The following is a 13700-nucleotide window of genomic DNA, read 5'->3' on the forward strand; positions in this document are numbered from 1 at the left end:
GGTACTTACCTTTCCTGAGAGATGCCATCTGCCTGGATGGAGACTGGGCCATGACACAAAGGTGCCCCGGGGGACTCGGCCACAGTGGTGGCTGGTGTTTACGAGCAGGCATAAGGGACTGCTCCCGGCAAGCACACGGTCTGAAGCCACTGCCACAGTAAGTGGTGCAGGGGAGAGACGGGCCCTCTCTCTGGGTCCAGGCAGCCCAGGCCCCTTCGTGCTGCCACTCAGGAGAGATCCAGAGTCACCACCACAGCCCAGCCATGCTCAGAACCCTTGGGCTGGGCCTGCTGGCCCTGGTCATCATCGTGAACCCGAGCCAGGCCAGCAGCTTCACAGGTGAGGGGTCTGGGCTCCGTGTGGGCAATGCTGGAGGGGCAAGGGCTCCCAGGAGAGGGTCTCCTGAGGACAATAGCCCTGCCAAGAGTGGGGCAGCAAAGATGCACCTGCTGGGAGAGTCAGGGACAGCTCCTTTTCGGGCAAACTTTCTGTAACCACAAAAGAGGTGATGGGAATGCTTCAGAATCAGCTAGGGCTCAGGGGGTTCAAGGGCCAGTTCTAAGTCATCGGGTCTGGGGTGGGACCCAGAACTCTGCATTTCTGCCAGTGGTACAGATGCTATAGGCCTGCCGAGAGTAGCACATGCCTGGAGACGGAGAATCAAAGTCTCAGGAGCCTTGGCCCATTAGTCTTCAATTTATAGATAAGGGGAGGGAGACCCAGAGTGGCCAGGGACTCACACAGGGCCACACAGCTGGCCAAGGGCAAGATTTCCACCTGGACGACCCTGCCCTAGATCCTGACTCTGACCTCCTTTCCCCCACCAGGGAGGGGGGTTCAGGATGTGTGTCTTCCCGCTCACCTGGGGCTTTGCCAACCCCATTTCCTCGACATTAGACGAGGGTGCTTGTGGCTCAGGAGGATGAGAAGGGCCAGGAGCACATCCAGGGTCTTTGAGAGGCACGTGTCAGCAGCCAAACACACTGGGATTCTCAAGCCCCAGATTTCAGAGCGCTGAGATTGCGAAGCTTTTCAGTCATTTTCTCCTGTACATCCGTCTTATTCTGTTGGGAATTCAAACAGAGCCCTTCTGTTCCTGCTCTCAGTTTCAGTTTTGAACTGGTTTAAAATTTCTTCACAAATAGGCATAATTTTGTTATATCTTTTTTTATGAACTGTGATTTTGTAAGAAAACATGGTATTTCCTCCGGAATGAGTAATGTGCACATCATTCAGGTCAGTGGCAGGACGATGGGAATGTCGGGAAGCCAGAGGAGATCTCAGAGGGTGTTTCATGCACGTGAGGACTTGGGTGGTGGCAGCTCAATGGTCCATCAGGGCTGCAGGTCTGTCTGCTCCCAGGTTCCACATACGGAGGCGACGGCCGTGATGTCATTGAATCCTCCTACAATCCCAGGCACAGCTATGATTTTACAAGAGGCAAGACCAGGGCACTGAGAGGACATGAAATGAGGTCAGAACCACAAGGCTGGTATTTGTGGAGCTGGGGTGAGTGCTGACCTCAGCACCCACCAGAGCACTTAGATTTTCTCCCTCTGGGATTAGAACCCAGGAACCCCGCTTTCTGTGCTGCTGAAAGGATTTGTTGAACAGCAGAATATGCCCAGTGGTTTCTGCAGTGGGCTCTGGCAAGAAGCCAGGCCTGGGAGGACTTGGTGGCCTCCAGCACAATGTAAAAGACAAAACAAGGAGAGGCAAGTGAGGTTTGGAAGGTTTGTGTGTGTGTGTCTGTGTTTGTTTGTGTCTGTTTGTGTGCCTGTGTGTATGTGTGTGTGTCTGCTGTGTGTGTTTGTATCTGTGTGCATGTGTGTCTCTGTGTTGTGTCTGTGTGTGTGTCTGTGTATGTGTGTCTCTGTGTTTGTGTGTCTGTTTGTATCTGTGTCTGTGTGTTTGTGTGTGTCTGTGTGCATGTGTGTCTCTGTGTTGTGTCTGTGTGTGTCTGTGTATGTGTGTCTCTGTGTGTGTCTGTTTGTATCTGTGTCTGTGTGTGTGTGTGTCTGTGTGTCTGTGTGTGTGTGCACATGGCTGTGTGCAGGAGGGCTCTGCTGAGGATCAGCTGGGACCTTGTCATGATCAGGCCTGGAGGCTTTCTGGAGGCAGAGAAGTAATCTTCATCAGTGGTTGCATCTTGCCTTCAGTTCAGATGAAAAACAAGGTCTAGGTCGGCCTCACCAACTTCTCCACGCAGGAAGCTTTGTCCTGTTCACCCCATTGCTCCATGGAGACCCTGCTCACTGCACATCTTCTCCAGCCACCTCAGTCACCTCTAAGCTCTGGCCTCGGAAGCCGCCTGCTCCTGCCTCGCCCCACCCAGCCAGGGGCCTCCTGGTCCCTCCCAAGGCTTCCTGGGACCCGGTCTTTGTGGGTGCAGGTTGTGTCCACCCTCAGAGGCCTGGCCATTCCCAGGGAGGCCACCATATGGCTTGGGAGTAGACTCGCTCTGGGGTGGTGGGATTCAGCACCTGACTCTGTCCGGAGGAAGGCTGCAGGCTCTCCCACCAGCCTGAGCATGAGGGCTGGCTTGGCCTCATTTCTTTTGGGGTCACCAACCCCCAAGCCTCGCTTTCTGCATGTTTGTGGGCACCCATGGGCTTCCCAGGTGGCACTAGTGGTAATGAGCCTGCCTGCCAATGCAGGAGATGTAAGATATGTGGGCTCAATCCCTGGATCAGAAAGATCCTCTGGAGGAAGGCATAGCAACCCACTCCAGTATTCTTGCCTGGAGAATCCCATGGACAGAGGAGCTGGCGGGCTACAGTCCATGGGGTCGAAAGAGTCGGACACGACTGAAGTGACTTAGCACATGCACACTTGAGCAGGTAGAGGACAAAGGTGGGAGTCTCCAGGGGTGTTGTCCTGGCGTGGGGATGAAGGTGATTTCTGATGTTCCCCTGTGAGCTCTGCCCCAGAAATCCAACTTCTCCCTGAAGGTTTACACTATAACATAGAGCCCCTATCCAGTGGATATACAGTCTCATAGAGCTTGGAGCTCTATATGAGGTTGAGTATATGAAGACCTAAGATATATTCAAGTCATTCAGTCGTCCTTCACTGACAGCCCATGAATGCAGCGAGTCTCACACTAGCCTCAAATGTGGAGGGCACCCCATGGTCCCTGTGTCAGCCCTGGGGTCTGCCTTGGCAAAGCACTGCAGACTGGGGGCCTTGGTGGTGGTAGTTTGGTCACTGAGTTGTGTCTGACTCTTTGCGACCCCAAGGGCTGCAGCCTGCCAAGCTCCTCCGTCCATGGGATTTTCCAGTCAAGAATACTAGAATGGGTTGCCATTTCCTTCTCCAGGGAATCTTCCTGACCCAGGGATCGAACCCGGGTCTCCTGCATTGCAGGTGGATTCTTTACCACTGAGCCACCAGGGGTTCCTGGGGGACTTAACGGTTGAGATTTATTTCCCCTCAATCTGGAGGCCAGAAGTTCAAGATCAAGGTGTGGGCACGGTGGATTCCTCCTGTGACTGGGAGGGAGGGTCTGTGCCAGACACACATCTCCCCAGCTTCGGGGGCTTGGGTCTGCTTGGGATTTGAGTGACCTTGGCCTGTAGGAGCAACAGTCTGATCTCTGCCTCACCTCACCTCTTATCTCCCTGGGTGCATTGCTGTCTCTGTCTATTTCCCCTCTCATAAGGACGCTGGTCATGTTGCATTAGAGGCCACTCTGCTTCAGTATAAACTCATCTCAACCAGTTATGTCTGCAGAAGCCCTACTTCCAAGTAAGGCCACATTCTGAGGTCCTGGGCCTTAGAACTTCAGTGTGTGAATTTGGGATGGGACACACTTCAGCCTGGATGCAAAGAGCTGACTCATTGGAAAAGGCCCTGATGCTGGGAAAGGTTGAGGGCAGGAGAAGGGGATGACAAAGGACAAGATGGTTAAATAGCTTCACTGAATCAACGGACATGAATCTGAGCAAACTCTGGGAGATAGCGAAGGGCAGGGAAGTCTGCATGCTGCAGTCCATGGGATCGCAAAGAGTTGGCTATGACTGAGCGACTGAACAATAGCCGCCATCCTTCAGCCCATAATAACGGTCCTTGCTCCATGAGGCAAGAGAGGCTCTCTGGGCAGATAGAACACCCCAGGACCCCAGGTGAGCTGGTCCATGACATTGAGACACAGGGCTGGTGAGAGCAGGTGCCACAGGGTCTCGAGAACCAAGTAATGATGCTGACGAAGGCCATGGGCATCCGTGCCCAGGAGCCAAGCTCCAGGTGAAAGACAGTCAGGGCCGGATAAGGCAACCTGAATGTCTCACTGCAGGCGCCGTGCCCTCATCTCCTGCTGATGATAGCAATAGTCAGATTGCACTTGACCATCTATGCATGTCTCACATGAGCTTGGCGTGTGTGTTTATATTCCATCTCATTCCGGTGTCACTGCTAGTGTGCCCAGCACATGTGGGGCTGGTGTGTTCATTGAGGGAGCTGCTGCATATTCATGTTGCATGTGACAACAACCCTTACTGTGGAGATGAGAGGTGTGCGCAGTCTCTCTGGCCCGGAGAGTCTGAGGACGCGCAGCAGAGCCCAGGACGTGAGCCCCAGATGCTTGGTTCCTCTGTATCCCTCCTTTCAATGTAGAGTCAGCACCGCTGGGAGGAGGAGCAAGGGTCAGGCTGGGAGGCGTCTTCGTCTTGCAGAGGAGGATTGCGCAGCACAGGTGTCATGCTTTATCCCTTGAGTCTCCATGCCTGTGTTGCCTTTTCAGATACAGGCCAGTGGGCAGATCCCCTGGGGTCTGCCCTGTGCAGGGGTTTTGTTTCACCTGCTCTTGTAGAAGCTGGGGGCTTGCAGAAGGACCCCTCATATTGTTTGATCCTAGCATTTTCTTCTCGTTTCTCCATCCTCTTCCCTCCCTCCTAGAAAAAGGCCTCTCTCTGCTGGGCTTTCGGCTGTGCAACTACAGCGTGACCCAGAGCGTGCAGAGCGTGAAGGCTATGCAGATGTCCCACCTGACCCGCGTTCCCTGCGGCGGCTGGATCCCCTGGCGGCGCTGCCCGAAGACCGTCTACCAGACCCGGTACCTGGCAGTGGAGGTTCCGGAGCCCAGGAATGTGACCGACTGCTGCGAGGGCTACGAGCAGCTGGGCCTCTACTGTGTCCTGCGTGAGTCCTGTCCAGTCTTGGGATAGCCACTGTTCACGCCCTTAGCCCAGAACTGACTAGATCCTTCCAGAACGCTGCTTCTCGGCCTCCCATGTGCAGCTGGGTCATTCAGAGGGCTGGCCCAAGCGCAGGGCACTGGCCTCAGCCCAAGGTTTCACATCCAGTGGGTCAGGCGTGGAGTATGCGTTCTCACGGGTGCTGATGCTGCTGGTATGAGGCCCCACTTTGAGAACCTGTCGTGGGTGTAGGCTCTCAGACATGGCTGCACATTAAAGTCCCCAGAGTTTTAAAAATGACGACGGCTGGCTCTCTTCTCAGAGGCTGCAATGGATTCCATCTAGGCAGAGCTTGGGTGCTGAGATCTTTTTTTTAAGGCTTCAATTCTTGTGCTTTCCGGGTGGCACTAATGGTAAACAACCCACCTGCCAATGCAGGAGACACAATAGACCCGGCTTCGATCCCTGAGTCAGGAAGATCCCCTGGAGGAGGAAACGGCAACCCACTCCAGTATTCTTGCCTGGAGAGTCCCGAGGACAGAGGAGCCTGGTAGGCTACAGTCGGTGGGGTCACAGAATCAGACGTGACTTAGCGCTTAACAGGCACAAACATGCACCAGGAATTCTAACCGGCGGCTAAGTTTGAGAACCAGCATTTGTATCTCCTCTATGTTGGCAGCCAGGTTTTTCATTTAACAGACTGTGAAATCCGTATCTGAACTCCAATCTGTAAGACATGGAAAGGGGCCCCTAACTGTCCAGAGGCCTCCAGGTCCTCTTATCCTTTCTGTGTGATTTAAAGATGCTTGGGGTGGTGACCAGCACTGGTGTGGCTGGTCCAGGCCATGTCTGAGATTGAGGGGACCATGCTGTGTGGGGGTTTGGGGCTCAGCCTCTCGGCCCAAAGGGAACTTCCCAGAAGACTTCTTCCAGGGCGAGGGTGCAGGCGGGTGCATGTGTGAATGTGGGGGAGGTGTGATCGTTACTTTGAGTCAGTTCCAGAGCTAAGATGGGTTTCTGAGCAGTCAGGAGGTCGCCCTGTCCTCACACCGGTGATGGAGGGGAAGCGAGAAGGGTGGGGCTCCGTGGGTGGCCATGGGGCACCCTGAGACATGAGGGCCACCACCTCCAAAAGCAGAAAGTGCCAGCTTGGGAGGGTGCAAGGAGGGTTCCACATGCGCCATCGCCGGGGCCAGAGGCCAGGACAGGCAGCAGGCTAGGTGTGGACTCCATACCCCCAACCCCGGGGGCTATAAGATGTAGAGTCAGGAATCAGCCAGACCCTGCAGATAGTTGCGTGGGTGGAACACAGGGTCCTTCTGAGGTTGCCCTCCCTCAGGCCTCCGGAGCCCGCGGAGGTCGGGAGAGCTGACATCTGCACCAACCCTGCTCAGAGGCCAGACTCAGAGACAACCAGACAGCTCAGGGTGAGCAGGTCCGAGGAGCGAACCTCTCCCTGGAATTTTCAAATGACACCACTACCACCACCAGCAAAGCCAGGAAGGGTTGGGGGCGTCAGGTCTGGAGCTGTGCGGCTGCTGTGCGTTCATGCTGGTTCCCTAAAGGGAAATTTGTGGGCGTTGATGGGGGGCGCTGTCCCTTGGTGCTGGGTTCGAGGAGTCTCTTCCTGCACTGACTGTGGGACCCCTCTCCACTCTCCCTGTCTCTAAGGGCCGCATGTACAAAGGGTGGTGCCCCTGCCTTGGGAGCACCCTATTCCTGGGGGGGTGTGCCAGGTTAGAGAGGCCTTGGATGGGGCTCACGGCACTTGGCTTGGAGCATCAGATTCTGGTTGACGGAGGGGCCACCCTGCCCCACCCACCTTCACCTGTGGAGGCCACACTTCCCACCTGCTGGCTATCATGGGGTTGATGAGGTCACAAGTCCAGAAGGCCAGAGGCATCCTCGGCCCCACCCAGCCCCAGCAGTAACCTTTCTCTGCACTCTGCTGCCCTGCAGCGCTGACAAGCGAATTCTCCCAGATAGAAGGCAGGGAGGCACCTGCTGCACATATTTCTTCCCAGCAGACCAGCCTCTTGGGGACTCAGCCCCACTTTTAAAGTGTGAGCGCCTTTAAATAGAAACTCACCAGGCAGGAGAGGCCCAGAACGTTCTAACTAGAGTCCTGTGGGCAGATCTGCTCTGGGAACTACAGATGGTGGGGTGACAGATGTTTGAGCACGGGAACCAGGTGGAGGCGCTGGGAGTGACGGAAGGAGCACTCACCCAGAAGACCCCCCAAGCCCCACAAAGGGGACTGAGATGGGGTGGGGGGTCCACAATCCTCCCGGACCTTAGAAGGGTCACTCTAGAAGCAACATGGAGAGAACCCAGTCAGGAGCCCCAAAGGATGGAGAAGAGAGAGGAAAAGGGGGCTCGACTGAGGGCATCCTATAACGTTCAGTGGAGATTTCTGGTCATTACTGGACAGGAGCTGATGGGGAGGCAGACCGGGGAAGGCGAGTGCCTTGACCAAGTCGGGGCAGACTCGGGCCTGAGTCTCCCTGACCCCCGTCAGGCTCAGTGTGTGGTGTTGGGCCCAGAGCCCATTGGGAAAGTCCTGGTTTGGTGTCTAGACCTGGCTGGGCACCGCAGCTGCTGAGGGGGCTGGTGTGTGAGCGCAGAGCTGGGATGGGGACCTGCAGGGCTCATTCGCTATGGCTTGTGAGGCCCCCGGTGAGCATTTGATTCCCCCCGCCTCCAAGCAAATGGGCACCACCTGGGCAGCTGGAAAGTACCCGGTCGGAAGTGTTTACACCATGGGTACCGGCAGCTCAGTTCTCTCCACGCCTGCCTGGCTTCTCTGATCAAAGCCTGAATGTTGGACCAAAGTTGGCTCTGTGATGCCTCCTGACAGCCTGGCTGTTTGGAACCGGAAGTGAGAAGTCTCTGGAAGTGATGCACTGAGGCCTGTGCTGGGGCTGACCGTCAGGGAACCAGGCAGAGGCCAGCCCCCGAACGTGGTGGCCACAGGAGGAGCCAGGGTGTCTGGGAAAGGAGGAGGGCAAAAAGCAGCTCACCTGTGTGTGAGGCTTCTCACATCTCAGCAACCTCAGCTCAGAGGTCTCATCCTCAGCAGCACCAAAACCTCAGCCTTGCTCTCTTCTTTCTCCTCCCACTCAATAGCCAAGGACCTAAAAAAGGGAAGGGCATTATGAGAACACGTGGTATGTTTTTCAGTCTAGATGACCTTTTCAATTTTTTAAGTCCCACATTTTGAAAGCAATGATAAGCCATACGTGGTTTTATTTAAATGTCTTCTTAAAATACAAAAAAGAATACACAAGCCAGGGAGAAAATTTGGAAACAAAGAAGAGAGAGAGAAAAAAAGGAAATTTCCCATAATCACCCCCCTCCTTGCCCCACAAGAATAACTACTGTTAACATTTTCTTCTAGTTTCCTTCAGGGCAGACATTTTACAAAAGCATGGTCACCCTGCTGAAGACATTTTATAGCACGCTTCACCCCTTGGCAATTTATCTGGAACATCTTCTGTGTCAATGGATCGCATTCTCCAGCATGATTTAATGCCCACAAGGCATTACCTCATAGGGATGGATCAGCACTAAGCAATCTCCTACCGCTTAACATCTCGTAGTTTCCAATTGTTTTTTGTTATAAATAATGCTGCAATGAGTAATGTATGGTGAAAACACGGCTGCACACAAGTTGGAATATTGACCCAGGATGGATTCCTCAGAGGAGGACTAAACATCACAGTGGATGCTCAATACCTGAAGTTCCTGCATGGCTGGCCTCCTTCACACGACACGCCTAGGACCCCGCTGGACTGGGAGCCTACCCTAAACTTCCCATCTCCTGGGCTGATGGCCAGGGTCCCTTTGAGGAAAGAGGATTCTGAGGCGGATTATAATCTGATTATTCCAGAGTGGATCAGATTCCCCAGCCCTGGAGAGTCCTCAGGGCTGTGGCTCAGATTGAAAGCTCTGCCTTATCTCATTGAACCGTGACTAACGTGGGATGGCCAGGTGCTGGGCAGTCCAGAGGCATTGCTTGTGTTGAGTTAGGGAAGGAGAAGCAGATTTTTAACTTTCTACCAAGTTGGAACTGTTGACCGTTCTCTTGGGCTCTCTGAAGGCTGGCCAGCCCTAAGGGACAGAGAGAGACTACCAGCAGCCTTCAAATTAAGACAAACTGTAACTCGAAAGCACTTCTATTGTGAGCAAGCAACCATTCTGGGAACTCAGTTTTTCTTCGTGTCTTGTATTTTCCTTTCATTCAGATAAGCCTCTTGTTGCTCAGTCCCTCAGTCGTGTCCAGCTCTTTGTGACCCCACGGACTGCAGCACACCAGGCCTCCATGTCCATCACCAACTCCCGGACTTTGCTCAAACTCACATCCATTGAGTCGACAATGCCATTCAACCATCTCATCCTCTGTCGTCCCCTTCTCTTCCAGCCCTCAATCTTTCCCAGCATCAGGGTCTTTTCCAATGAGTCTGCTCTTTGCCTCAGGTGGCCAAAGTATTGGAGTTTCAGCTTCAGCATCAGACCTTCCAATGAATATTCAGGGTTGATTTCCTTTAGGATTGACTGGTTTGATTGCCTTGCTGCCCAAGGGACTCTCAAGAGTCTTCTTCAGCACCACAGGTCAAAAGCTTCAATTCTTTGGTGCTCATCCTTCTTGGTTTAGAATAGTTTTAGATTTCCAGACAAAGATTTGTAAAGACAGTAAAGAAAGTCCCTCGCCTCCTCTCCCAGAGTCCCTAATGTTAGCTCTGACATTTCCAGGGTGCATGTACCAGCAAGTACCAACCCTGGAACAGGGTGCCTTACTGTTAGCTCTACTCCATGCTTTATTTGGATTTCCGTTCCCCCCGTAACATCACTTTTCTGTCCCAGGAGCTCAGGTTATTAATACATTTAGATTCATGTATCAAATATCTTCAGTGCTGAGGTGGTCGGTTTTTATGATGGGCGAGAAAGCACATCCGGATCCCTGGTTGGTGGCCCTCCAGGGATTCCCACATTTCCATCCCAGCCCTGCCTCTCAGGCTGCCCTGCACGTCTGTTCTTCACGCCCCCAAAACCCTCCCTGTGCAGCCACTTCTCCAGGACTTCAGACATCGGACTAGCCACCAAGACAACTAGGAAGTGAGGAAGGAGCCAAGGGCAGCGTGGTGAGAATACTCCTGAGAGTGACCGCCAAGCCCAGACTCAGCTTCCACAAGGAGAGAGCTGATGGGGACCCTCTCTGCATGTGTTTCAGCAGCTAAATCTTCTTCTCCTTGGCGGATGCAGCCGCCCTGGTGATGTGTTCCCAGCAGGAGGGGCCATCCCCTTTTTTCTGTCTGTGGAGCATCCTGCAGAGAGCCCAGGGGACCTCAGAGGACCACCATCAGTACTCAGCACTTCCCTTCCACCAGGCGAGCCCACAAGTCCCCCCAGGGGCGGGTCCTCCCCTGCTCTGTAGGTGTCCTTCCAGAGCGTGGTTGTCACGCCTCCTCTGACTTTCCAGGGGTTTGAGGGGCCTGGAGCTGTGCTTCTGAATGTCATGTGGGACACAGAGCCTTATGTAGATCTGGGCGGGAGCCGGATGGGTTTGAGTGACATTCATGCTGGCATGGAGCACTTATCCCAGGGTGGGTAGCCGGACCTCATGCAGGCCCTTTCTCAGATGCTGGTGCTGGAGTCTCACCTTCCTTGTACTTCTCTCCCTGCTGCTCTTAGCCCCCTGGAGCTCAGGGCTGTGAAGCCTTTGGTGTCCTGTGCTGCCCTCAGCTCCATCCACTGCTGGGCTTGCACAGACCCACAGATTCTCCCGGGGTTCAGTCCTGCTGCCCCAGTGCCTAGATACTGAGTGTCTCGTAGCATTGGCTCATACCTGGCCACCTGCCTCCAGCCGGCTTCCCCCAGGTTCCCACTCTATCCATCCTCTGTGCTCTTCTATCCTGGAATATGGGCACCCTGGCTCCTGGCTAGATCCCCTAGGAGCCTGCAGATTCTTAGATAGTTCCTGCCCTTCTTAGATCTCTAAAAGCCCTTTTTCTTTAAAAGCCCACTCATGACTCCCCCAGACCCCTGGCTAAGGGTCAGGGCACCGGTTCCCCCGAGTCTCACATGGCGGCTCCAGTCACATCTGGCTGCACGCCCCACCTCACCGCCCCCCCCCCCATCATTTTCACTTCCTGTGGGCTCTTGCCTGCACACCTGCATCCTCTGCCAGCACATTGTGAGTGGTGGCCCTGCCCTTGCCTGCATGTCTGCATCATCTGTCCAGAGCTGTATCACTCCAGGCAGAGCATGTTGTGAGTGGTGGCCCTGGAGACGTGCAGCCCACAGCCCTGCCACCTGACCTTGGTGGACCTCCCGGGAATTGACCAGGGGAGGGCACAGCCCATGCTGCCCACATTTCCATGTGCAGGTTCCAAAGGCATGCCAAGCTTCCCATCTGCACACCCAAACCCTGGCTGCGCCTGAGCCTGTTCTTCCTGCAGCTTCTCCCAGGAATGGGGCCAAGTGGATGACCAGGCCTGAAGCCTTCCTGAAGCTTCTCCTTCTTTCACATCCTGTCCTGTCTGTCAGTACTTCCTGCAGACAGTTGCAGCTGCATATTGCCAGGATCGGAGGCTTCCCTCTGTCTCCACCCATCACCCTGGTCCAGCCTACACCATTTCTCACCTGGACCATCACAATGGGCTCTCAGATAGGTCCTTGCCTCCCCGGCAGCCGGGACACAGCTCAGACGAGGAGGTCAGACTGCCCTCGTGGAGGTCAGCGAAGCAGGCTAGGGGAGGGAAGGAGCAGAGGATGGGATGATTTCATGGCGTTGGCTGAGGGGTGGAAAGGTGGTTTGTCGAACGGCAGGTACTGGAGGCTCTACATATGGTGTGCGGCAGCTCCAGACCCCAAGAGCCACCTGAGGGTCCTGGAAGATGGGGACGCAGAATAACGTGAGATGGGGTCAGAATAACATGAGAATCTGGGCGGGGCAGCCACAGCGTCCCCTTCATCACAGGACTTCCCTGACCCTCCAGGCCCCCTGTCGCAACACCAGAGGGTTTTCCGTGACCCAGCCCACCCGCTCGCCCACTATGCCATCAGCAGGCCAGCTCCTCATGCTTGCCTTTACCCCTCACTCTGCACACTGCTGCCCCTGCCCAGGCATAAAGGCTGACAGTTCGCAGGCTCCCCTACCTCCCTGGCCCTACAGACGCTCGTCTTCAGTGCCGTCTTCTCTGCCCACCTGCTCCTGGGCCCTGCCTTCCTCTCTGCAGTGTTCATCTGCTCAAACTCCCATAGTTCTGTTTGTACACTGGCCCCCATCCACTGGACTCTAAGTATCCTGAAGGCAGAGAGAGACTTTGCCTCTGGCCTTCTGCTGGGTCCTGGGCACCTTGTGCTGAGCCTGGCACAGAGTAAGTGCTCAGTAAATACTGGATGAGTGAGTGAGCTGTTAAGATGCAAAGTAGCAAGGGGGCCTCTCAGGGGGTGTGGAGGCCCCCTGTACATGGACTCCTAAGGCCAAGAGAGAGGACACCCAGGCCTCCAGCCAAAGTTGCCCTCCTCCTAGAAAAGTCGGTTGGGCTACATTAGAGTCAGAGCAAATGGTCTTAATGGCTGCTCTGCAGGGCATGGCGAGGCCCTTGGCAGGTTGCTCTGCATGGCTCTGAGCCGCAGATGGATCCCTCTGCCCAGAGGCATCCAGATGCAGCACCAAATGGCCCACTGGGATTCTACAGCCAACACCACTCATCACTCATCACCTCATCACCTGTCCCCCCAGCCCTGAACCGGTCTCAGGAGTTTGCATCCAGACCTGGGAGCTGCCCGGTGGTGGGGCTGGAAGTGTCCGCCTTGCCGTGCACCCTGGACGCTGACTGTCCTGGTCTTCAGAAGTGCTGCCCCTCATCAGGGGGCCACCGCTGCTCAGCCCCCACAGCCCCAGGTAGGGCAGGGGCCTGATCTGGGAGGAGCGGGGAGTGGGTTTCCAGAAGCAGCAGCCTGGGTTTTACGGGGAGCCTACAGCCTGTGTCTGGCCTGTTTCACTCATCAACATCCGGCCACTGACCTCTGGGGGGAATGTGTGCTCACAGATGCCCGAAGTGGGGAGGACGTTCCCGGAAGAGCAGGGGCCCCAGTTTCCCCACATTGCCAGGGGAAGCCGTTGGGGCCCCGTGAGTTTGCTGGGAGCTGAGCTGTGTCAGAGCTGGGCGGTGTCGGGCTGTCAGCTGGTGCAGCCCCGTGGGGGCCCCCCTGTCTGGCAGGTCCGTGGCCTGGTTCTCAGTGCAGGCCCCTAGGAGAAGGCGTTCGTCAAGGTTCAGAGCTAGGGAAACATATGATTGTATACGTTTTATGTAGGCTTCCCAAGTGGCACTAGGAGGTAAAGAATCTGCCAGCCAATGCAGGAGCCACAGGAGACTCGGGTTCAATCCCTGGTTTGGGAAGATCCACTGGAGAAGGAAATGGGAAGCCACTCTATTATTCTTGTTTGGGAAACCCCATGAACAGAGGAGCCTGGTGGGCTATGGTCCATGGAAACAGTCAGAATAACTGAGCATGCACGCATCATAGTATATATGGTGCAATATATGTTGTAATTCA

The 13700-nt window shown here is 55.0% G+C and overlaps 1 protein-coding gene across 1 annotated transcript in view; it reads left to right on the top strand.

The window, feature by feature from the left end:
- The window catches only part of UMODL1 (uromodulin like 1), an 81763-nt gene continuing 68326 nt past the window's right edge, over positions 264–13700 (top strand). The window contains exons 1-3 of the mRNA XM_018050635.1: positions 264–339; positions 4897–5139; positions 12883–13044. Of these exons, the coding sequence (XP_017906124.1) occupies positions 264–339; positions 4897–5139; positions 12883–13044 (481 nt within the window). The remainder of the gene's footprint in view (positions 340–4896; positions 5140–12882; positions 13045–13700) is intronic.

Source organism: Capra hircus, chromosome 1 (assembly GCF_001704415.2).
Source record: "Capra hircus breed San Clemente chromosome 1, ASM170441v1, whole genome shotgun sequence".
NCBI classification, from domain to species: Eukaryota; Metazoa; Chordata; class Mammalia; order Artiodactyla; family Bovidae; genus Capra; species Capra hircus.